At 37.5% G+C, this 26061-nt stretch overlaps 2 protein-coding genes across 2 annotated transcripts in view; both read left to right on the top strand.

Moving 5' to 3' along the window:
• CPT1A (carnitine palmitoyltransferase 1A) overlaps positions 1-7014 on the top strand; it is a 44456-nt gene extending 37442 nt beyond the window's left edge. The window contains exons 19-21 of the mRNA XM_074917994.1: positions 218-322; positions 2353-2445; positions 3919-7014. Coding sequence (XP_074774095.1) covers positions 218-322; positions 2353-2445; positions 3919-4005 — 285 coding nt within the window. The 3' untranslated portion in view covers positions 4006-7014. The remainder of the gene's footprint in view (positions 1-217; positions 323-2352; positions 2446-3918) is intronic.
• A 4012-nt stretch (positions 7015-11026) lies between these two features.
• Positions 11027-25557, top strand: TESMIN (testis expressed metallothionein like protein). The gene is given in 12 exon segments (XM_074917996.1): positions 11027-11110; positions 12780-12897; positions 13634-13692; positions 15777-15897; positions 16946-16969; positions 17670-17746; positions 19174-19265; positions 19613-19654; positions 20599-20701; positions 22124-22261; positions 22803-22978; positions 24344-25557. Coding segments are annotated over 12 exon segments (1227 nt in total). The 3' UTR covers positions 24537-25557.
• Positions 25558-26061: the final 504 nt, after the last annotated feature.

Here is a 26061-nt window from a genome sequence, read left to right as displayed (position 1 = left end):
TCCATTGAAAGAATGTCTGTTCTCTTTAAGGAATTGACATCAAGACCTCATGTTAATGGTTTGTGTGTCAGGACAAGTTTAGCTATTGCTTTTATCCTTCTTAACTGTCCATTGAAATATGAACTGGAGTTATCCTTAATATGCTAGTTTTTGAGAAAATTGCATGTTCTTTAACAATGTGTTACACTTGTTTGCATCTCTTTCATATCTTAAAAAGGTTTTGTCAGAGCCTTGGAGACTGTCAACGAGTCAGACACCACAGCAATACATCGATCTAAAGAAGAACCCCGAGATGTTATCCTGTGGTGGAGGATTTGGACCGGTATGTTGGCTAAATACAAGTACCCCTTTAAAAACAGTTTTATTTTGAATATGCCAGTCTAAAAATTTCAGATCTGTAATACTTCAATGTTGCACATCAGAGGTACAACACATGCTTTTAAATGCATGTCTTCAGTGCTTTCCCATGATGTGGATGTGCTCAGAAAAGTCTGCATCACCTTTTTCTCATATACCACTACAAGAATGGATTATTCTTAAGGAAATACACAGTTATCAAATGTGGCACAGGGCTGCATGGCAGAGAGATCTGATAAAGTGGGGGCTTTTATCACATTACCTATGCCTAGAGCTTTTGTACATCAGGCTATCATTACAGTGACAAATGCCTTATTAATTAAACTAGATTTTAAGGTTGGGATTCGTAAAAGTAATTATACTTGACCTGTTCTTTGTATTTCCTGATTAATTAAAAAATGTGTTTATGCTTTCCTCTGTGCTATTCACATTGTTCTGCTTGCCCTCGTAAGTGTGAATAGTGGCTGAGTCGAGAATAAAAACCGTATTCTGCAGCGTCTATAGACTTCCAAGAAACTAGTGTATTCTTAGAGATTCTACAAGCTCCTGACTTGCTGTAGTATTTTACTGGGATTTGAACATGGCCGTTGATGATGATATAGTTGTTAGCAAGATCTGTTAAGCAGACTTTATGGGGCTCTAAACTAGATTAATCTGTTTTCAAAAAGCATTTCTATTGAAAGAACAATGAGATGGATCACAGGACTGCTCTTTGCCACACAGAAATTAGGATGACGAGTACAGTGTATTTTGTCTGGTTTGTCAGGCTGCAAGTTTGGGGATTTTTTGTGCTTCTTAAAAAAAATTTATTTATTCATGTTTCTGATACAGCTTTCAGTAGTTCTTGAAGTTGGAATGAGTTTAAATTACAGTATCAAGGAATCTTAGCTATTGCAATGCTGCTTATTCATGAGAAACTGCCTTGCTCCAGCAATAAAGTCAGTGTTTAGAATCACCCAAAAGGTGTAGTCTGGCAATAAAATAGAGTTTTAAGCTGCAGGAATTGCTAATGTTTTTTTCCTTTTCTTTTTGCTAATGCTACATTAACTGTTCCCTCCTTACTCTTTCTTCATTCCTTTAATTTCCTTCCTTCAGTTCTCTGCTTTTCCCGATAACCCTGCTTACATTTCCCTTCATTTCTTGTATCCTTACAAAAACTGTGCTTTGGTTTGAAGTAGCCAGAGATTCAGTACATTGGGCTTTCCATGTGTGTGGTGTTTGTTGGTTTGGGTGGTTTGGGGTTTTTTTAAGTGTTCTGTAGAGTATAGCCCTGTAGCACTAATGGAGAGAAGGCTCTTGGGCTGCTTAGCAGCAGTGGCCACAAGGAGCTTGAAGGCTGTGATCCTTTGAGTTGGGAAGGTGAGGAAGGATGGTGGCAGCAGGATAGTCTGTGTTTCTTAGGCGTACTTTAACATCAGTCTGTAACTCAGGACAATTAATCCTGCTAATGTTGAAATCAGACCAGAGCTCTGTTCATGATACAGGTGTTCAGAATCATATTTTGCTGTAGAGTTGAATGACTTTGGGCAAGTTTTCACAGTACAAGGCTTGTATACTCTGTGTTTCTATACAATATATGTTTACATCTGCAGAGTGATCCCACGAAACAGGATGTTTAGGTATACAACTGAACTGCTTTATTCCTTTCTACTTAAGCACTGAAGCTGTGTAGCTGCTTAGGACCAGACCTTGGTAGGATAAGGTCTTTGAACAAGTATTCTATTTCAGAATACGAAATATGGGAAATATTCCAGACATATATTCATAAAATGTTAATTCCATGCACTTCAGCTGAGAATAGAACAGTTTCCTTACATGAAATCAGTCTTCAGAAATGATGCGCGTTAAATACGGAAGCTTAATTTTTGCTTGAGAAGAAATTGCAATGGATTTTAAAACCTGCACAGTAAGAATTGTGTAATTGTGTAAGATAATTCAAGAATGGAAGGAGAAAGAAAGAGTTTAGAACTTTTTTTCCTTTCTTTCTTCCCCTAGGTGGCTGATGATGGTTATGGTGTTTCTTATATTATCCTAGATGAAAATGCCATCCATTTCCACGTCTCCAGCAAAATATCTTGTTCTGATACGGTAAGAGTCAGTTCCTTCCTATGGTTTAATAAATTTGTATTTGCTTATAAAACTGTTCTACTCATTGTCTAAAAAAAATTTAGCAGGACTTGCAACATACAGTTATAATGTATTCTTTCTCAACATATGCTGTTTTGGTTGGGAGGGGGGGTGTCCCCACTTCTATAAATTTAATAGCTTTATGAAGCAAAGAAACCATATTCTATTCACTTATGCTTTCAAGCATAAAGAAAGCATGTGGCCCAAGGTCGTCTTTACACACATGTAGTTCCTTGGAACTCATGTGAAATGACTTGTATCTGTCCCATAAAGAGTAAGATGGGTGTTTCCTGGGTTTTTTTATTACAGTTTTGCTTTGATTTTTGTCTCTGGCTGCAGTTGTAAAGACAAAGTAAAATGTATGTTCCCTATTCTTTAAATCTTCTTAGTTTAAATAATACTGAAAGAAGCTGGCCCACAAATTGTAATCTGTGCTTGAGAAACATAATTAATCAAAAATTTATTAGACTAACACCCATTATTAGACTGTAGTAGATGTCATCTATTCAGTATCCTGCTGTTGCTTCATTTCATTCTTCCCCTAGGTTTTTATGACTTCAATAAACATGCTTAGTTTGATCAAGATTACATAGCTGAACTAGTTTTCCTCTTTTGACCTTAACTTGTCCGAGAATTCTTGGTGCCTTTGGTTAATCATTAAAGATTAGGAAATACAACTTCGTTTTTTTTCCTAGTTCAAATTGTTCTTCAGATGCCTGTTAGCTTGTACTTTAAATTTCCCTGTAATTTTTACTTACTAGTCAAGTCAAAGGTCCACACAGAAAGGGCAGCATTTGTGTGCATGGTCTTGATATTAGCGGAGTCTTTGTAGTAAGTCCTATAATGTAGCTAGTAATTTATATTTGTTATCTTAATTTCTTCCTTGTACCATTCATCTGACACTTAGAATAAACAGAACAAGTTCATAGTTTGTTTACTCTTAGATAATTGATTTTTATTTTCAATAATTCATGTAATTTTTCAATGGCAAAATTCAGGATTCTGATAGGAACTCAAATACAAAGTTTTTCTGCTTTTTTGGTACTTTAGGCCATTATTCATACACCTTGTGAACATTTTTTCGTTTTCTGAAAACTAGCTTTTGCAAAATAAAAAACCCAAACAAACCAATACCAAAACCCAGCTATTTTAAAGTAATGGAAAGCTATAGATGCATCTGATTTCAAAAGGAGATGATCTCTGTTCTGTCTTTAGGAAAGTAAATGCATAATGAAGGACTTGTTAGAAATAGCATAAACCTGGATTAATTTGTACAGCATTACATTTTTTGTGGTTTAAATTCCCCATTTTATGGTAAGATACATGCCTGAAGTCCATAGGCTCTAAAATTACAGAATGTGAAAAGGTTCCTTCTTTTGCCTAAAAGTTAATTGCTGATTGACAAGTCTTTGGTTTTGTGTTTTATTTTTAAAGGATTCTCATCGTTTTGGAAAAAACATCAAAAAAGCAATGGTTGACATCATGGGCTTATTTAACCTTAGTAAAAACTGTACCAAGTGAATTGCCTTATTGGTGCCAAGCAATCTCCTGTTGTTGGGATGAGAACTCTTCTGCACAGTGAATGAGAGTAAGGTTTGTCAAACAGTAGCTGGCGAAGAAACCGAGTCAACATCTTCTTGATCACCTATGAAAACCTTAGCAGTGTATTGAATGTTTGGTTTGGGGTGTTTTTTTCAGTAGTTTGGAAGAGTTTATTTCCACAAAGGGATGACCTTTGGAATCTTGTATGTTTCTAGGGATGAAGTATAGTACCATTGCATGAAGTCGTGTATATTCTAACTCCTGCAGTTTTCTCTTAATTTGTATACACTTGCTCTTTTTTTACTTAAAATTAGTCTATTTGTATTCCAGAATCAAAGGGATAAAACGCACTATCTTAAACTCAAATACTAGAAAAAGTTCTATTTGCTATAGCAGAATGTTCTTCAATGTATCTGCTGCTTTATGCCAATGAATGACAAAACTTGTTGCTCTTTACCGTCAGTTGTTTCTTGGGGTTTTTTTTAAAGGTAACTTCTGTAAAACATACACAGAAAAATCCCCGATATAACCCACTGTAACATATCAAATTGAAAATTTTTGTGGGTTTTGGAAAAAAGTAAACATTGGGTAGTGCTACATTGGGTAGTCAAATGTGTCACCTAATTAGCACATATCACATTTTTCTTCTTACTTACAAGCATGTTTGCCGCATCACTTTTATTTCCATATAAATAAACCTGTGTGCTTGTTCATGCGAGTGCCTTAGAAAAAGGAAGATCCTAAACCCAGGAAAAAACCTTATGCTGGGAGTTGGTTTTACATTGTCTTAGTGGTGCAGGAGGTGAAGTAGCAGCAATGCAGATCTAGTTTTCAAACTGGTTCTGGCACAAGTAGACTTGAGTATGTTGCCATATGGTGCAGTTCAGCTTAAAGCTCTAAGAAAATGCTCCCATCTTAAGTGGCAAAGATCAGTCCCTATGAAATGCAGGAGTAACTTTGTTTCAGAGCTGCAGACACTTATGTGCTTATTTTGGTGAATGGTATTGGTGGTCATTTGAGATAAGAGTTTCTGGGTCCTAGGGAATGTCAGTTTGCTTAAACTGGATAGTGCCCGAAGCACGGCTGCCTGGAGGGGTGGTCAAAGGCAGTTTGCCCGCTGTCAGCCTGGAAGGACGACTGCTGTGTTGCCAGCCATCTGCAGGAGAAGGGCAGGCTGTTACAGCTGTGGACAGTAGCTCCAGAATGGGAAAACCATGGCCTTCTCAAACCCCTCCTGGGAGATGCTCTTGGTCAAGCACAGTTCCTGAAGGATACAAGGAGGGACGGGAAAGCTATTTCACTCAAAAAGGAGCATAATGTTTCTGAGTGCAGAAATAAAGTGGCTACTACAAAATGAAGTAACTTTGTGCAAAAAGTCTCTATTCCCCAGGCTTTATAGGTGTGGTTACTTTTTACATCCTGCAGTGCAGCAAAGTGTACCTGTTGGCACAACAATTATTATTTTTTTTTTTAATGTGAGGTACATGGTGATACAGTGAATGCTGCTCCACAGCTGTGCTGATTTTAAAAAGCGTTTGGGGTTGATATAAAATTTCTCATTAGACATTGAATGTTTTCTGGCCAGTATTTTTAACTTTCTATGCCTCTTCATGGGTTTTTTTTTGTTGTTGTTGTTTTTATTTTGGGTTTTTCCTCTGATCTAGCTATTAAAACACCTGTATATGTGTGTTTGAGGTGGGGAAACCTCAAAGAAAGATCCCAGATGCATACTTAAGCAAATGCACGCTTATCTAAAAGTAGGAACCCTCACAGGAATTGGCCAAAGATACTCATTATTTGATTAGGGTACAGTGTGTGGGAAAGGACACTTTGAAATAAGCCTTGCTGCAGCTGGCAGGCCTGGCATTTATCAAACTACTGCAACGATTTTGTAGTGGTCTGTTCTTTTTGGAGATACAAAAATAATGCACTGTTTTTTTGTTTTTATTGACCACTGACCAGTCTGTGCTTAAATTAACATTAAAGCTTATTGGCTTATAGGATTTTCTGTTTAAAAAAAAAAAGGCTTAGATTTGACTCTCAGGTTTTAAATGTTTCAAGTCTAATTGTAATTAGTGCAGTTATCAATGCAATTTTACATTCTTAGAGAGTAAGTATAATTGGCACAGAAAGCTGTTTTTTATTGTAAATGTTTTAAACATTTTGTGGTGTTAAATGTGTTGTTTTTTTTTTTTTTTTTAATTTGGGATAGATCATAATTCCTAAACAGATTTTATTTCATTTTCTTTAAAATGTCAACAGCATGTACATAAAATGTGCTTTTTTTGGATGTAAATCTTAGAAATCCACAGTGAATGTAGGTTATTAATAAATAATTAATTTAAATCTTGATGTTCGATATTGTGTACATACAGTGAAACTTCTTGCTTTTTTGCTCAAAAGCCATAGGAATGTAACTGAAATTACCTAGATTTGAATGAACTTTCTAGTACAGTGTACTTTAAAATGTTCATATTCTAGAAAAACTACTAATTTGTTACTAAAACCTTGAATCACTTATTCTCATTGATGATTTAAGAGCTCAGAGTTAGGGTTGAATAGGTGGTAAAAGTTAGGTTGGATGATAATTGACCTGTTTATTAAACAGCAGTGTGGGATTGGTGGAATACTTTGAATGTGCATTTTCCGAATTTCTTATTTCAGCTATTTCATGACAGAAATTAGGAAAGCATTAAGTGCATTTAGAGACTATGCATTGTCCAGGATTGACACCATTCCGACTTAAATATTCTTTTAAGGGTTGGGTTTTATGAGGGACTAAGGAAGTGTGTGCCTGACCTTGAAAATCATGGTTCTAATTCAGCCTTCGTACCAATTTTTTTCTTGTATAGAATATATTAATTTAAGCTAGTTTTTTTATCTTGTTCATTACTTTACATTTATGGTTGGTTATTTAGATCTACCACTTTGTCTCTATTTTCTACCTTCTTCTGTGACTTAAAAAATAAAATTTCACAATTACCACTACTTAGTACAATGTTTAATATCCTTTGTATCTTCTTTCCAGCTCCCTTGCTGCTGTCTCTGGATTTGTGAAATCATTATTAAATCCAGCTAGGAATGATAGTAGCAGACTATACATTGTTTTAGCAGTGATTTATATATGACTTGCTAGTTAACAGGGAATGTCTTAATGAGCAGTTTTTGGTTTCAGGTTCAGGAGAAAGAAGAAACAACATAGATCTTACTTTTGATAAGTTTTTTTCATGTTTCTGTGAAGCAGTCTGAGCCCAGAGGGCAACTGAGCACCATGCAGCTGCTGCCTTACCCCTTCCCCTCAGCAACTGGAAGGAGAAAATAAAACAAAAGGCTTGGGAATAATGGGAGTCATCCCTCCCTGTCCTTATCTTGAGGGAATAAAAAGAACATTAATTCAAACACCAACAAAAAACACTTAACAGACGGAGTGGGACAGTGAGACACCTTCTTCCCCCACACCTCCCTTCCTCCCAGGCTCAGCTTTGCTCCTGCTCGCTCTCCCTTCTCTGCCCCAGCAGCAACCCGGCAGGGAAGGCGGTGGGGGGGGAGGACACACCAGTCCTGGCCTTCTGCTCCAGCATGGTTCCCCTCTCATGGGAGACAGTCTGACGTGAGTCCTTCCTCCGGGCCGCAGTGCTTCTCAGACTGCTCTGGGGTGGGTCCCCCTCTGCATGTCACAGCCCTCCCAGGGCTCAGCTGCAGCACCAGGGGCTTCCTCCAGCCACCTTTGGGCGCAGCCCCCTGCTCTGCTCCGCTCCACGGGCTGCACGTGTGGCTCTGCACCCCTGGTGACCCCCATGGGGGCAGGGGGGTGGCCCTGCCATATCACCACAGGATACAGGACTCTGCTCTGGTCTACCTCCATTGCTTCCTCCTCCTTCCACCGACCTTGGTGTTCACATGGATTTCCTCCTCACAGCTCCAACTTCTCCTCTCAGGTTCCCTTCTTAAATACATTATTGCAGAGGTGCAGCCACTGTTGCTAATGGCTTTGGCCAGAGGCAGGTCCCACCTGGAGCTGGGGGAGCTTTGAGAAGCTTCTCACAGGGGCCACTGCTGTAGCTCCCTCCCCTGCTGCCAAAACCCCACCACAGCAAGCTAGTGGATAGCACTAGTTTGATCTTTACAGTGAATAATCCATAGAATATGAATGATAAAGCAGTAACTACTAGTTCACAAAAAGTTAATATTGTTAAAATATTGCTTTCTCTGAAGATTCCCAGTACCCGAAAACTCCTCTGAAATTGCATTAAAACTGGGGACTACTCTGAGACTGTTGAAGAGGATTTTTTTTTACCCTTTAAAGCTTCACATACTGTTTTTTTGAATTGCTGTTTAATTAAAAAGAAAATCTCACACAAAGCCCACATAGTTTTACGTGACAGACCATTTTCACAGTCACTTAGTTTGCTGCTTTTCTGCATTTTGCAGCCTTCACTACATTAAAGAACACACTTCATCTCTTAGATGCTCTAAGTTCCTGGTTGCATTTCAAGCATCTCCAACAAGGCTGTATGCTGAAGCTGTAAATTTATATGTTCAATCTGAACAAAAAATGGTGTATGGAAAGTTTCTAGGCACAGAATACTGATCTATTTTGGTTCCCCCCCCCCCCCTTCCTTCTGCTTGTTTTTAAGGGTGACAAGTATAAGATGCATCTTAGAAAGTGTTGCTGTAGTTGTACATGATGCATGGGATTAATCAGCTCCTTCTAAGATTAATGAACTCCTGGTGGGAAGTACTAGAATAAAAAACGTAGCTGTTAGATGAAACCTCTGAGAGGGGAGGAGAAAGTGTGGGCTTGTTTTGTTTTGTTCTGTTTTTCCCAAACTTTCATGGGTGCTGACCCAGGGTCAGCAGGGTGGAATTTTGTAACCAAAAGCGTTGGGAAAATTTGTTTCTGGTTTCTTCTTGGATTAATTATATGGCTGAATTAATGGATGAAAGGTAACTTCAAACTGGTTTGGGTGATTTTTAGTTGCTGTAGTTTTTTTTAATACACAAAACTTCCTAAAAGTGAAGACATAAAATGAAAAGTTCAGGTTCCATTTCTGATTTTAAGAAAAACATCTTTTATCTGAAATGGCCATAAGCCAGTGCCTGGTAGGTTTGGAGTGTTTTTTAAACTCTGAAGTCTTTATGGCACCAGGGTGACAATTCTAAGATTTAGAGTTGTGGAAGGGGCTCTAGGAGCAGCAGCTGGAAGCAGAATGGTTGGGGTTAGAAGGGGCGTCTGGACCTCATCTGGTCCAAGCAGCTGGCTGCCCAGGACTGTGCCCAGATGGTTTTTGCGTGTCTCCGAGGAGGGGACTCCACCGCCTCGCTGGACAACCTCTGCCAGTACTCGGTCACCCACACAGCGGAAAAGTGTTCGGAGGGACCCTCTTGTGTTCCCGTTTGTGCCCGCGGCCTCTGGTGCTGTCCCCGGGCCCCACGGGGAAGGGCCTGGCTCCTCGTTCCTTGCTCCCGCCCGCCCCAGCTCCCAGCCCTTCCTCAGAGGAGGGGAGCTCGTCTCTTTGTCGTCTTCGCTGGGCTCTCCCCAGTATAGCCACGTCTCCTTCGTACTGGGGGGTCCAGAGCTGCCCCCCCGTGCACCAGCTTTGTGCACGCTTTGTGACAAACAACCTCTCGCACTCGGCACCGGCGTCCGGGTTAATCTTTGACTCCGGGTACCGCGACACCATTTCCACGGGAAATGATACTTTAAACACGAAACACACGCGCACACGCACCCCCCGCCCGCCAGGCCGCGCCCGCCCCGCCGCTGCCCCTGCGCAGTGCGGGGCCGGGCGGGAGGCGCCGGGCGCGGGCCCAGCCGCTGGTCCCGGCCGCGCGGGCGAGGCTGTGGGGACCGAGCACGGCGGGGGAAGGGGCAGCGACGTGTCCCCGGTGAGGGCCCCGGGGGGGCGGCCGGGCCCTTCCTCTCTGCCCGGAAACCGGCGGGGCGGGGGCAGCGGGCAGCCGGAGCTCCCCGCAGGGCCGGTCTCGCCGCCCCGCGTGTCCCGGAGCCGGCACCGGGACACCGGAGCCTTCAGAGGCTGCTCGGTCCCTCCAGGCGGGGCCGGGGCAGCTCGGGCCTCCCGTGGCGCCTCGGTCTAAGTCCGGGAATGGGCCCCGGCCTGGCTTCTCGGGGCGGGGGCGCTGGGCCGGGCCTCGTCTAAAACCGGCGGCGGCGGCACGGGGAGTACGGGCAGGGTTAGTGTGCTGCTTCCCGACACAAACCGGCCTCGTCAGAGCTGTCCCGAGTGTGCGATCGCAAGTGTGATTCTTTCTTTGACTACTAACACCGAGTAGCAAAACCGATCCAAGTCTGTTAATGAGCTTAAAAGTTCCAAAGAATGTGTTCTTACACTAAAAGCAGCTCGTTTGTTTGTGTCGGCACGGTGGCCGGTGTTTTCTGGAAGCTGGGCTCACAACCCCAACAACCCCTCCCACGTTATGGTTTTAAGTTTCACAGTTACGTGCTAATTGGGTTGATCTTCATGTGTTGTTTGGTTGTCTGTTTCATTCACTTCTAGATAGAAAAACCATTCAGAAGAATACCGAAATAGAAAATGTAGTGATCCTCGAGGAAAAATGTAAATATGAACCAGTTGGCAGTCTGTCCACAACTATGGAGCATCAGATATTGCTTGATCTAAGATCAGAAGCAGACAGTGGGCTTGTAACTGAAATATTTAGTCAAAATAGTCCTGTTAGTTATGAGAACTTTAATCTGGAAACTGCAGTAATTAATAATGCCATCGAAGGAGGATTGATAACTAGTCAAGACAATCACTTATGCACTGTAAATGTGGGAGAGACTTTGATAGATCACTTCAAGTATCCGCATACCACTGAAAATCAAAATACAATAGTAAACGTTGAAGTACATCCGCATGGAAACAACAGCTGTGATGATGATCTTGAAAAATATAAGAAATTCAATCTTCCAGAAGCTGAATGTATGCATCCACCTTATCTGCCTTCAGATGGTGTCCACTTGCTCTCTTCTATGGCGATGCAGCATAAAAATTACAGTGTTCCAACTTCAAGCATTTTATCTCCAGAAGGAACAGTCAATCAAGATGTCAGAATGATACCAGTAAGATTAAGCGAAAAAGGATTTTTTATATTCATGCTTATTTGTGACTTAAATGTGGAGAATTGCTACGTTAAAACTTATATGGGATCCACCTAGTATTTAAAGCTGTGTCATAGATTTTATACTAGAACAGACTTAGTAGTTAATACAGAAAGAAACTTTTGGGTTTTATTGCCAGAAATAGCATGCAGTGTGACCTTATGGTTCTGACTGCTGCTCTTTTTTGTCCATGGTATGAGCCATATTTTTAAATGGCTGGGTAGTTATCTTGCTCATTAAAAAAATCCTACTACGACACAAACATACCCAATTTGGTTTTATATATTACCATCTATATTAGCAAGTATTAGATAAATGTCTGAAGTACAAATAGGTTATTACCTTTTGTTCTTTAGTTCCACAGGTGACACACTTGTCATCTTAAAACGTATAGTCCAAATGAGTTAAAAAGTCATTTATTTGCAGCAGTAAACTGCAGCCTGTATTGTTAAACCTTCATGGGGAAAGTAGTTTTGTAAGAGAGGGGATTCCCATGGCTTACCACAGTTGGCAGTTTTTCTGTATAGTTTGCAGTTACATTTTCTATGTTTGATCAATTACTATCTAGAAAGGTACACAGGATAAAACTTCTTGTGATGCTCACAGGACCAAATCCATCTGCTTAATGCAGGCTATTCATATGTAGAATACTTGTCTCCTTGCATCTTTGTTTATGGCTGTAGAATATAATCTGAAGAAATCTCCAAATTTTGTTTGCTCTGTGCTATTTCTAGAGAAGCACTAAGGTTTCCTTTGAGGAGCTATCCTGAAATAATTAGGCGTATCTGTTGACATTTTTTTCTATGTAACTATTTTGACAAGGTGGTTTTTTCAGATTTAAAAATCAAAAGCATTGAAAACAAAAATGGCAAAAAACACTTGGTTGAAAACGAGGTCTGATTTTCCCTCGCAGTATCCCAGCAAGGTGCCAGGCTGAAGCTAGGTGGCTGCTGCAGGGCTGTCTGTGCAGGAAACCTCCCATCACAGAAATCCGTGCTGACACTACCCAGCCCAGTGTGTTGGGTGTTTCCCAGTGGCATTTTATCCTGAGGTCTACTGTGACAATTACCCTACATGTTTTAGTTTTCTTTCTGATTTCAGGTCACTGTTAGAGTATAAAATTATCTCTGACTTGGAAGGTAGTTTACACACATGCTCAATACTATGAGTAGTTTTTAATAATCAAGACCTTCTGCTTGCTCTTTAAGTTACCTTAAAAAACTGTTATTAAGAGGAAGCACAGCACATGCAGACGGAGAGCAAACGTCTAGTTCAAACAATCTCAATTTTGACTTGAAACTAGAAAGCAGTTGGTTTCTGTCTTTGTTCCATTTTCTGTTCGTTTGATATGTTTTTGAAAATACAAATGTAGGTATTAAGTATGATGCTTTTATAGTTGTAAATGAACTAGATCTGAACCATAACTATATGTTGAGCAGAAAAAGCAGAAATAATATTCAAGGTATACAACAGTATCCACTAATACTGAATAGGCATCAACATTTATGTGCTTAATTATATAACTTCCAATTTTCAAGGTAACTTTAAGTCTGTTTTCATTGATTTGGCTTTTTAAAATTAAATCATTTAATGCATGAAATAGTTATAAATAAAACATTATTTTCTTCAGGTGTTCAGACCATACATACCTCCAGTTGCGGGTGAGAATAATTGTATTTGTTATGATCAATTTCAAGGAACCCAAACCAGTACTATGCAGTTACAAAACTTGGCCATGTGCTCAAATGGTATGTGCTCTGAGTGACTGAGAGAGATTTTTTTTTTCTTCTCTTATAAGCTTAGGGAAAGATTTAAATAGCTAAATAAATTAATTTCTGGATTTGGCAAATTGCAGTATGAGCCTTTTCTGATAATGTTAATATACCTAAGAATTTTTGAAAGGAGAATGGACCACTGTTTGTTCATGTATGTTCATGTTGCTTCAACCACATAGTTCAGTCTTACTTTTGATTTTCCCTTCCGTTCATAACACCTCCCCATTCTCTCAGGAGACTGGGAAGAAGATATTCCTTCTCACAGCACAGGTTTTCCTTGATTGAGTTGAATAATGGTTTTGTTTCACTTTGAAATTTGACCACCAGGTATGAAATGTGCATGGTTTGCACTGATGCTGCTGCTGACAGTGAGCTTGTGAGCGGTGGTTTGATGTGTTCTGCCCATAACCTGTTCACAGTCCTGCTCAGGGTTAAACTCACTGCTAGATTTGATCTTACAAGGTAGTTTATCCTGAAGCGAAATGAATTTTACCAAATGGGCTCAATAAACCTCTTAAAGACATAAAAAAGACCCACACTGATGTCTGTTTTTCCCAGCAAGTCTGTTACAAAAGAATATTCAGTTATTTCTTTCACAAGAATGTAATGCTGTCATGACATTAAAATCTTTTATTGATGCTGTAAAGGCTTTCCTGATATAAAACACTGATGTTTTTGTAATCAAAACATGCTTTATTTTATGTACTAGAATCTTCCAGTGGTATTTGTGGCTTACCTCAGACTAGTGCTTCTGTCTATGATGAAACAGTAAGTATGCATGCAAGATTTTATTATTATTGGAAGAATCTGTCCAAGCATTGAATGTCTAAAATGGCATTTATTCTAAGTGCCAAAGGGTAAAACGTTCTTTCAAACACTGTCCTGTCTGATCTGTTCACAAAAGAGAGGGAAAGAAAAATGTTGCTCCATGGATTTCCTGCACTGCTATATTGTGGAGGAAGGCAGCACAGCATCTGCATTTTTTGCCTTTTTCCATTTCTGTTGGCTCAAGTCAGGCTGGCTCCTGTCTGCCACTTGCATATTCTGGTTCCAGTTCAGGCCAGTTAGGGAGGGGGCTTCTCCTGAGGCCACCTAAACACACTGCATAGCACGACTGCACCAAATACCCTTGGGCAGCTGATTAGTACTTTGGCCATTATCACATGTGCAATTTATATAAAGGAACAGAGCTGAGGATGAAAATCCAGCTTTAATATTAGCATTCTCTGCCTATGGAGAGATGTTCTTTGCAACTTAATTATTCTCTCAAAATACTTGAATTTTTCAAATATTTCCTACATATGTGCAAGACAAACTATGGAAATTCAGGTATTTCATGAAAGGAAGATTTCTGAAAATTACTGGAATTTTGTAGCCAGGTTTTTCAGAGTTGTCCATCTGGTGTTTTAAAGCATGTACTGATAGGGGCAAGGCTTCATCTGGAAGTGTGACTTCTGTGAAGATGACACTGTACTACAGTTAATGAATTGGCAAGATAGGTGATAAATTGGCTTTTAACAAATGCAAGTGCTGCTGTATCTATGATGGAATGCCATGACACACAGTAGTTGAGCACAGTAACAAAAGTTCATTTTGGAACACTGTGATTTATAGATAAAACTGAATTTGCAATGCAGTCTCTGATGACTACTTCTACTAAGACTAAACCCCAGTGATCCCCAGTCAAGTTATATAATTCAAGATTAATTCTTGTTTTGCATAATTTGCTATGACTGTTGCCTAACTTCTTCAAGGCAGTTTAGAAATCAGTTGATGCTTCATCATGTTGGAGACACTGAATGCCATTGTTACTGTGAAGTATGTTACTGTTCATTGTTATTCTTCAAGAATATTTTTACTTGAAATGTAAGCAAAAAGCATTCTGTCACTGACAAGTAAATTAGCTATTCTCAGTATTACATTTGAATGTAATCCTTGCTTTAAAATATATGATTATATGATTTATGCAGATACATTTTTAAATGTATTGTATTTGCTTGGAATTTAAAGTAGATTTTAATCATGCCTGTTAAAATTTTAAACTTTATATTTCAGGCTGAGGTAAGAGAGGCAGTTAGTAGTGTTATCGAGAATCACCAAGACAGAGCAATTTTTCAGAGTTCAAATGTTGATGAGTCTGGCTGCAAGTTATTAGCATTGCACAGTGTAGCAGAGGAATCCAGATGTTCATACAGAAATGATGCCAACCCTGTGGTAATTATATCCTGTAATTGATAGCAAAATTATATGCTAGAGAAAATTAACTTATTTGTACCACACTAGCATCAAGAAATCCCACTTAGTAAGAGCTGTTTCAAGAATAAGGCTGCCCCTTCCTTGGACTCAGAGTCTAAATTTTATCTAGTTATAGCACTACTTTATATATATATTACATATTATTATTTATTTAACAGCTGGAAACAAACAAACAATCTGAAGTCTACTTCATTCGAAGGAAAAGTCTTGATTTAAAATTGCAGCTAAATAAATGAGATAAAACATAAACAATTACAATGGCATGTTCTGGTTAGGGAACTGAATCTGAAGCCAGCACACTAGTAAGTAGCTTGAATACACAATACACTCTCCAAAGCTCCGTGGAGCAATGCAGAGTATCAGGAATCCATATCACCTAGATTGAGGAGCTCCGGTGTTAGATCTCTATAGCTGCTTCCAAAAATAAATTAAAATTGAGAGTCAGAAAGCAAACATCTTAATGCGTAATGATCCATTTGTTTGAGATTCCAGTCTGTGATTATAAGCTTTATAAGACACTTAGGAAAACCTTTATATCTAAATGCTTAGAATTACAGTTTCTTAAATGAAAGATAACCATTCATTATTCATTCCAGGTTATCTGCCAGCTGGAAGGAGGTACTCAAGTGTTCTGTATAAACTGTTGTGGCACACGAGAACTAAAACCAGTTCCCCTAATCCCTGACTATCACGATCAGCACAATTACGTTCAATCAGGTACAGTGAAAATGAAAATCATCTCTGGCCTGTCAGAGTGTATATCATAGATTGTTAATGTGTTTGTGTTCTTAAGCAGCAGGGGGAGATGAGCCAAAAGTAATGTAGCTATCACCAGTTATTATTTTACTTTATAACTGAAAAATTTCTAGGTGCTTCAGTGTAGTACGAATGATGTAATGGATATTTTGAATTTATGGAAAGTTTTTAACATACAAATTACTTTCCATAAAGGACATTTAACATAAACACCAGCATACATTTGCATTTACCCCAGCTTGTCACCAAGTGTCACTGTTTCTCCAGAAATGAAATGTTGAGGACTATGAACAGACATCTGCCTTGGGATTCAGAACGTCTCACTAATATTTACATAATTATGTGAACTTGAAATGCTATCAGTGTTTAAAGAAAGTGGTTCCTGAGGTCCTAAAGTTAGTGTTATTTAGATGGAGAAACACATTTTCATCTGAGCAGCAACAAAGTATTTGAGTGTAGTTTAGTTTTAATTTAAAGAAATATTTCTTTACTTGGATATAGCTTCCTCAAGAACATTATTAACATCGTTTAATTATTTATTATTATAATTTTATTACAGTAGCGAATTTTGATGGCAATGTGAAAACAAAACCTTTAAAAAAAGTGTTGGGTACCGTAGAAGCCCAGATACTGCTCTTAATATCAATAGGTGCTGAGTGTGAGCATCTCTCAGCAGGTGCTCTAGGTATGGAACCTGTTTACTTATATTTGTCAGAAGCCATCAGAGGAGTAAACCAGGCACATTCAAGTTAAAGGTCATGTTCCTTTATAAAATTCAAACTCTCATTCATTTGATGTAATGGTAGGGAAGAAAAAGCTGAGGAGAAGTGCGCTGACGTATGTTTTTTAGTTTTTATTTGCTTGAGCTTTCTTCTGTTTTACTCGTCTTCAAAGCAAATAAAAGAATTAGATCCAGAAATTATATCTAAAAGTTTCTAGGGACTAATCTCTTCAATTTTTGAATTAATCTGTCCTTTGACTTCCCATTTTATTTTTTTTCTTTCTTTAGGTGGGAAGGAAGTGAGTACAAGATGTAAGATTCATATTGTAATCTGATGTCTGCATCTGACTGATGTTTGCTTTTCTCTCCCTGGGCTGGGATGCTTATGTACTTGCAGTTCTTTGTGCAGCGCATGCAGTTCTTCACTGGGACTTACACAAAGACTTACAGCTATGGTTTTCTCCATGGGTTTTTAGTGATTTTTTTTCATAAGCTAAAGACTTCTGTTCTAGATGCTCTCTCAGAACTCTGGAAATTTGTAAAATAAGAACTAATGACAGATATATTTAATTATTTCTGACATTTTTCTTATTTTTCAAAAATATTTTATGTCTATGACATTTTAATTTAAATGTGCTTGATGTCATAGAGTAAAAACTTCCTGTGCTCAAATTTCTAGCTGACAAATTGGTGGTGGGCTCTTCTATCAGGGGTATTTGTGTGGTCAGGTTTTTATTCTTGTTTTTTTGCAATGAGAAAAACATTTCTGGAGAGAAAACTTCAAGGCCTTTCATTGACACTGTTTATTGTAGAGTAAGTTTGGATTCAAAACTAAATTGTAGGAGAAGGTGCTAACAGAGGACAGAGAGCCTCAGGTAACCTTTTTTATTAACAAAAGAAGTTGAAGATGCCAATTTGCCTGTATGCTTAATTACAAAAATATTTATGCATAAATGCAGCTTTATACACTGTGAATAGTTCTGCTGTCTTCAGGTAAATGTTGCCTTTTCAGGTGTGGACACCCCTGTAACAGGTGTACTGGGGCAATTTTTGCCTGTTCCAGGTGAACTGGTTCCAAATGAACAAGAGGTAAAGAAGCTTTATCCTTTAAACTTGTTAGGTACAATATACACCCTTTTTCCTTTTCTTAAAATGCGTTGTAAGGTTATGTTAGGAAGTAACAACTGTATGCATTTTCTAAGACAGTTTAGCTAGTTTGGACAGATTAGTCCTGCATTCAGTATAATTTCTGCATATAAAGGTGTCCGATTTCAACATTTTCTAGAAGTTATACCAGAATTAAAACCACAGTTTTTCATAAGAAAAATTAATTTCTTCCAGTTTTGAAACCTTGAATTTGGTATTATATAGATTATATTATTTCTGAGACTCTGCTGGGGTGAAGGAAAGCACACTGACTTTTACCAGAAGGCGGCATATATTTTATTCCAGTAGGATTTTTTTTACACTCTTTTATCTCAATTAGAATTTAGCAGTCATTAAGTCTTTATAATTTTTACTGATTTTTTTGTTGTTGTTGTTGATGAAAATTGAACAGAAGACTGAAAATCTTTGCAGATGTTTGGCTTCTCATGTGTTACTTCCAACAGACCTGGTAGCAAAAATCACTGCAAATTTTTCATTGTTAAATTTCGATTTGTGTGAAGTAAATACATGATATCAGTACAAGCACAGGCAATGATTTGTGGATAGCAGCCACTATCACAAAAGAGGGAAGCAAAAACCCAAAGGTCAACTCAAACAATGACCTAGGGAATCTTTCATATCTAAGGGTGCTGTATCTGCAAGCTGGTTCCTAAACGTTCTTGACAGTGATGTAGAAAGGCTTGTAATTCTTCTCTAACTTTATCCCAAATCCTAGATTTATTTTTGCTTTAAATATATTAATTTCCCTCTCCTTTATGGTCAGATAGATTAATCAACTATTAAATAGTGGTGATATACAATTATTCACTGTCTCTTCATTACTGGTAATATCAGCATAATCCTAATTGTTCTTCCCTTGTCTCTCTCTATAACCAGGCCCTTGTTAACCATATATCTGAAGAGACAACAGATCTTCAGTGTGCTTTCTTGGCCTGTGAGATTATTTTTAAAATTTTGCCTAGTCTTCAGCTAATTAGATGTCATATTGCAGCTGAACATGATGTAAATCACCAAGTCACTATCCAGTTTCAGTTGATGACTGAAATTAAAAGCAACTGAATCTAGAACTATCACTAAACTGAAAATAGTGTATCAACACTGCAACACTGAAAGCTATTCTTGGTTCTTTGCGACGGGAGAAACGGGATTCCTGACATACTGAATTATTTCCAAGAGGAAATGCATGCTGTTTTCATGACTCTCTACTTCCATGAGTTTTTATGAGTAATCCTGGCAATCAAATAATCCCTGAAGCATTTTCTTTGTGTTAGTTTTTCTCTGTTAGCTTACAACAGTATTTATTTTAAAGTTAACATCAACAGGATATATATGCATTTTATCTTGAACAGTTGGCAAATGGACCCTTACAACTAGTTGCTAGCACTGCCTCATTCCATCTAGAATCAGATCTGCACGAGCCAGTGAAAACAACCTCAGAGGGGTAAGATGCATGAAACATCTTACATACATGATGAATTTTGTATTTTTAACTGGTAATTACTCCTAGACATTTTCATGTTGCATAGTTGCTTCTCTCTTGTAACAAAAACGCAGTTTTGTTAAGAATGCTTTGTGTATATATCTTGGTAGTCATGATGCCAGTTGCTGGCAGTCAAGACTATGTCGCATGGTTTCAGATTTCCTTAGGATCTGTGCAACTGTGCTGTCCATTTGCCTGAAAAACATTTAATTTTCTAAGTTAATTGATATTTTTCCAAATCTAATTAACATGTGTTTAGCCTGTATTTCTATCACTAACGGAATTATTTTAATAATATTTTATTGCAGATCACTTTTAAATAAGAGGCAGATGCAACCCCAGTGTGAAAGGTGAGATAGCTTTGCAGCTGCACAACCATCACTGGATTGTATGACTAAGGGCAGACCTGTCCCACGTAGTGACAACTGGTGGATAGAGGGAGATTACAGGTTGCTTATTCTCTTCTTGTCATGCACTCTGTGAGGCAACACCTGTTAAGTAGCACCAATATTGGTGTGAAAAAATAAAATCAGTATTTATTGTTCCAAAACTATAGAATAATTCGTTTTCACTGTAGTTGTATTTGGCTTTTTTTTCCCTTTTTTTTATTTTTTCAACCTGTGTAGCTTACCTTTTGGTTCAGGGGTTACAAAGTCTAAGAAACCATGTAACTGCACAAAATCTCGGTGTCTTAAATTGTAAGTAATAGTTTATCAACATTTAATAAATGCTAATAACAGTGTATAAATGAAAGGACAAACATACAAGAAATGTGTGCTTTAAAATGAACAGTAAATACATGTTAAAAATTACTCATCCGATACTGAGTTAGAAAGATTCACAGCTGATGTAAACTAGTGTCACACAAGTTCCAGATTTGGTGGACAGGTGTAGATTACTGCAAGTAATCCAAGGTATGAAAAATAAAAAGATAAGGTAGAAGAATTTTTCACACCATATCTGGAAAATCCCATGTAAAATGTAAATGCTTTATACTAAAATATAATTCCTCTGTCTTGCTGCTGCTTTCATACATAAATAACATGCACAGAAATGTATACATGATAATTAAAGTTTGATTCATTGATGGACTGGCTGTATTTTGCAAAATGTAACATGGAAAGAGAGAGAAGCTCTTTGTCTGGGTTTTGATGTGATTAAATTACAGAGAAAGGTATATTTTTCATGAGTAAAAACTGAACATTCTGCCTAGAAGTAGAATTTAAATTTTAAAATTTACACTTAAACCGGTTAATATTTTAATTTCTTATGTTATTTTACATATTAATCGTAGGTACTGTGATTGCTTTGCCAATGGTGATTTTTGCAACGACTGCAACTGCAATAATTGTTACAACAATCAGCTTCGTGAAACTGAGCGATTTAAAGCCATTAAGGTAAAAAAAAAAGAAAAGGAACAAGTACAATACACATTTGTATCAGCTTCATATATGAAAAATACAGTGGTGTGGGTTTTTCTACTAGTTACAGTATTTGAAATGTGTTATTTTTAACCTAAATAAAGCTAAGTGTTGCCTCTGTATTATTCTTACATAAAGAAATTTATTTCCTTCCTTTTATAGAACTTCTGATGCTGTGGATTAAAACTAGTGATGTGTTAACTGAATGATAACTTCTATTCTTGGAAGGAAGTATTCAAACGCAAATTTAATTTCAGAAAATTTTTTCAGTTGAAGGAAAATTTGTTGAATCTCAAAGTCAGACAGTAGTTAAAGGAAAACAAATTGTTGCTATCCAAATTATTATTGTAATCGACAGATCTTCTTCAGTTGTCTCTCTTAGCCTTCCTGGCTGACCCATGCAGCAATGCAGAGTTAGCTCTCCTGGCAGTGACACTGAAACCTGCACTAGTGAGAAGCATGTTGCTTCTGCATTTGGAGACTGATTTTATTAGTGGAATAAGGGATAATAATGTGGGCTAATTTTTGTGTGTGTATCCAGCTGCTCAATCTGGGAAATAATTTAATCTATATTAAGTTTTGTAAATTTTAAAGTGATGATGCAGTCTTATTCTGATGCTTTAAGGATACATTAATGGCTTTGTGCTTCCTGTATGCAACTTTCCAGAACTCTTTTTGTATCATTCACATAATTTCAGGATTGTACAAGATGTTGATCTAATTGTAGTTAGAGCTTTGCTACATCCAGCCAGTCAAAGCCACAGCAGTTTTTGCTGCCAATGTGCAACCTTTCACTGCTGTAGATGGCAGATATTGTAGACCATAATAGATCTTGTCACTGACAAAAGCATACTTATGCCATCCATAAATATTGTACATAGAGGGCATATAACCTCTTTAACCTTTTAGTAGTCCATGACATTGCAAGGTCCTGGACCTAATTAAAACCTTCTGTTCCAGTCCAGTGCTGAATTCAGTGAATGGTCTCTGTATTGGGCCATTATCAAAACAAGATATGTTCAAAACCTCTGAGATGTATGTAACTATGTATGCAAGGGTTTTTTCATTCACTGACGGCTTTTTACTTCTGGTGAAAGTCATGAAGTCATGTCAGCAATAAAAGAAAACCAGCTGCAAGAGAATAGTAGATGGGTCATTTAGGTTATTCCATAAAAACAAGGTAAGTTGCTTCCCATGGTAGAGCCACATCGGCTTAATGTTCTGGAATCTTTGAATTCCTGCTCTCAAATGCCATGGAAGACTCCTTTATCCATGGGCTGCATACCGCCAATAATGAGAGGGGAAAGTAAGAACTTCTTTGTTAAACATTGGATCAGTCATTCAGGTGTTTAGAAACATTTCTTTGAATTTCACATAATCTAGGAATTTTTGGTTTAGGTCTGTCTTAATAGAAACCCAGAAACTTTCTTACCAACGATTGGGAAAAGGAAACTAGGAGAAATTAAACCTCACCGTAACAAAGGATGTAATTGCAAGTTCTCAGGATGCCTCAGGAATTATTGTGAGTGCTTTGAGGTGAGTCAGGGGAACTTTCTTGAGTTACTACCTTAACATTGACTATATTCTGTAACCAGCAGTTGCTAAAAATAACTTCTCTCTTTGCATTTTTCATCACAAAACTTTTTTAACATAGAAGGCACAGTCTCTTTCTTGTCATGTCTTAAAAGTACTGAAGTTGGCTGGAGTTGATCAGCTAAAATTTTCAGTGTGAGGAGCTCTCACCTAATACCTTGCTTCAGAAGAAAAGAGGGATGATTTTCTGCTAATCCTGATAGTTTCTTTGCATCCACGCTATTTTGTTATCTTGCAAAGTTATCCACAAATTGAGGGGAGGAGTGATTTGTCCACGTACAGAATATCAATCTCTGCAGACAACCCATGGATAAAAACCTGTCTTGCTTCCTTACTGGATTTGTACTGATGGTCTTGCTCTGGGAGTATCCAAGACCAGCACATCTAAAATAAGTCCCTGGTGGTATAACTCCAATGGTTGCTCAAATGTATGTTTAATTTAAGATTTATACAATTTTTATTCTAAGTATTCTGTATTTGCCAGGCTAAAATTATGTGTTCCTCTGTTTGCAAATGCATTGCTTGCAAAAATTATGAAGAAAGTCCAGATGAAAAAAAACAGTTGAATGTGCTAAACTACATGGACATTGGAAATAATGAAGGAAATAGCCCAGTTTTAACATCAACATTCAAAACCTTACCAAAATTGAGGAAAGACAGGTGAATATTTGGAAATAGCTATGCATAATCCATTGGTCTGTTTTCATTATTTTTTATGTAACCATTATCATAATTATCTAAGAATTAGTGACTGACAGATGGCTTATATACAAGGAGTCACTTCACATTGTATTATCTTGTTTCTGTAAGTAAATATCTAAAGGAGAAGCTATAACTATCCTGTAAGAATACAGTATAGAGTCCAGGGATATATGTGTTAGTTCTGCTTACAAAACAGAGGTTATTTATGTATTTATCACATATTTCACTCTCTCAGCATTTTTCCCCCTTAGCTACTTTGTTTTTCCTTCAGTTTCTCTGTTCTTAAATTTTTTTATCTTCAAGCATTCATTTCTAACAAAAGCTTGACCAAAGAAGTACTAAGAAAATGATGTTATTAATATGTTTGTGATATTCAGTTAATAGGCATGTTTATGTCACTGCTTCCTTCCCATCACTTCTTCCTTTAGTACACCTGTCAATTGTACTTGTGTTGGCAATGTGGATTGTAAAATATTCTAAGGCAGCCATACAATCCTGATGTTGTTATGCTCTTTAACATAGTTGTAGCCTAATCTCTTGTTTTGGTTGCTGTATAGTCATTTGCCTAATAAATAGAAGCACCTGTTAATAATAATTAAAATTGGTTAAACACCTTTTAATTGATTTTAGGGAGCTTTACACCAGGCTTTAAAATTTGCAGTTGCATGCATCATTTTCTTTGTATCAGCCATTACCTTCAAACTCTACTCTTAATTCCATTTTTAAAATGTTTTCTGATGATCTGTTTAAAAAATATTTTAATAATTTACGCAGTTTGTAGCATATTGATGGGGTAGATGTTGCCAAGTTATGCCTCTGCTTGAATTGCACATAGGATGAGTTACATTACTCATATAACAGAATGAATTATGATGTTAATGACTGGTAGTTTCAAGAGTTTATTCAAAGCAAGACTGCTGAGGTGCCATTCAGGGAATCCTTGAAGGACTTGGTGCTGCTTCCTCTAACAGAAGTAGACTGAATTTACATTTAGTGCCTCCTAGACCCTAACTATGCCTTTTTAACACATTTACTTGTACATGAGGCAGGATCTGACTATTGCATGCTGATGGAGGATAGATTAATTATGTAACGTGAACACAGCCTTCCATGTGATAAATTACAAAAGCTCAGAAGCAATCTGTTAGAGACAGAAGCTAATCAGTGTAGAACAGTGAAATTCTTACAAGGATGTAACAGTGCGAGTACTCTGATTCAGCTCTGTGCATTCCAGCTCTTAACTGAGTTTTGCAGTTTGTCTTTGAAATTATTTTGTTTATTTAAAATGATGATATTTCATACCAGTTTCCTTTCCTCTGTCAGGAAACCAGCTGTATGTGTATCTTGGGAAGAAGTGAAAGTAATATGTACTTGTCTCCTGATGCAAGCCGAAGAGGCAGAAAAAAGAGGTTACTCTGACTGTCTAGCTGAGCGGATGATCATGGAGGAGTTTGGGAAATGTTTATGCCAGGTCCTACACGCATAATTAAAATCTAAAGGACTGAAAGTTGAATAACATTCAACATGTTATAAAGCAAAGAAATATTAATAGTCTGTTACCATAGTCCCCACAGTTTTGCTACTTACTGATCTTTGGTCTTTCATAGGAAGAATTTAATTTACTTCAGCTGAATTCTTTCTGAATTATGCTCGTGTAAGTGAAACCAACACCACATCCAACATTCTTCCGAGTAACTTAATACTGTAGAAAGGTTATTATATTTTCTACTAAACAGATTTTCGCTTAGGGCTTTCTGAGCTGATTGTTCAGTCTTTACCTAGACTCTTATTAAAAGTAAGTTTAACTTAAAATTACTTTATTGGATGTTTATGTGAGTGGAGATGCAGTAGAAACTGAGTAAGAATTTGCTGTCTTATTTTAGTTGTTTTATGAATTGTGAAACAATTCCATTTCCAGTGGTAGTAAGCAAATCTACTAATTTTAGCTTTGGGTATTCTCTGTTTTGGGAACTTATTTCTGCTCTCTGCAGATGTACTATTTTTGGGAAATATAGCAATGTTTTCAGCAGGTTTGGTATTTACCGTTGGAAAGAAAACCCACACCAGACTTTGTTCAACATTAGATTTGTTAGACAGATGAGCCTTGTAAAAGGAGGTCACCTTCCTCCTATTCTTTTACTCCTATTGTAAAGTACAAGAGTTTGTTATGGGAAAATCTTCTATGTACGTAGCATTTAGGATTGAAATCTGCTGAACCCTGCATTTGCAATCCAGTTTCCCTTAAAACTTGGAAAAGCTTTTGTTTAATTGTTCTTTTTTCTTGTGTAGACATTTTCTCTGTGACATATTTTCCTCTTCTCATTCTTACTGTTGGGATAATAGTAGATTTTATTTTCTCTAACAGGAGTAAGCTATTTCCTGCCATGTTTCTGGAAAAAAAAAAAGTAATCTAAATGAATTGACAGATTATATAAAAATTAATACTTGTTTTTTAGACATTTTATGCTAAGTTAATAATATATGCTTAGATATTTTTGGCATTCATGTTTAAAAGAATAAAGATATTCTCCATGTCATGTTGATTCATGAAAAATTCTTGCCAGGACAGCAGGTGAGACTCCATGCTATTTTAGAATTCTGTTTAATAAGCAGGACAGCTTTTTTATTAGTGGTAGTTGATATATAAATGCACTGCATTTTATATCTTTAACAACTGCTGCTGGAGATTACTGAAGGTCACAGGAGAAAATGGATTCTCAAAGTGTTCCATAAGTGATACGGCACCATGTGTATGCTTCAGCCCTTCCAGGGCCTAAGATGATTTCTCTTGGTTTTGGAATTAATACCTACATAAAGGTATCATCTTAAAAAGTATTTGTAGCCAGGTAGTTACTACGAGGTCTTAAGTCAGAAGAGCACATAAGGCCTGTAGAATCGATAGACACTCCGAAAAGAAGCAAAACGTGAAAAAAAAAAAGAAGCCAGCCTGTGTTGCTAAATCATGCCTTGAAATCAAATCTCACTAAAATTCCCAGTGGGGATGGGGTTCTGTAGGATTAACACAAGTAAACAAGAAAGTA

This window comes from Athene noctua, chromosome 14 (genome assembly GCF_965140245.1).
Source record: "Athene noctua chromosome 14, bAthNoc1.hap1.1, whole genome shotgun sequence".
Taxonomy (NCBI): domain Eukaryota; kingdom Metazoa; phylum Chordata; class Aves; order Strigiformes; family Strigidae; genus Athene; species Athene noctua.
Note: the sequence above shows the minus strand (reverse complement) of the source record. Positions and strands in the feature narration are given on the sequence as shown.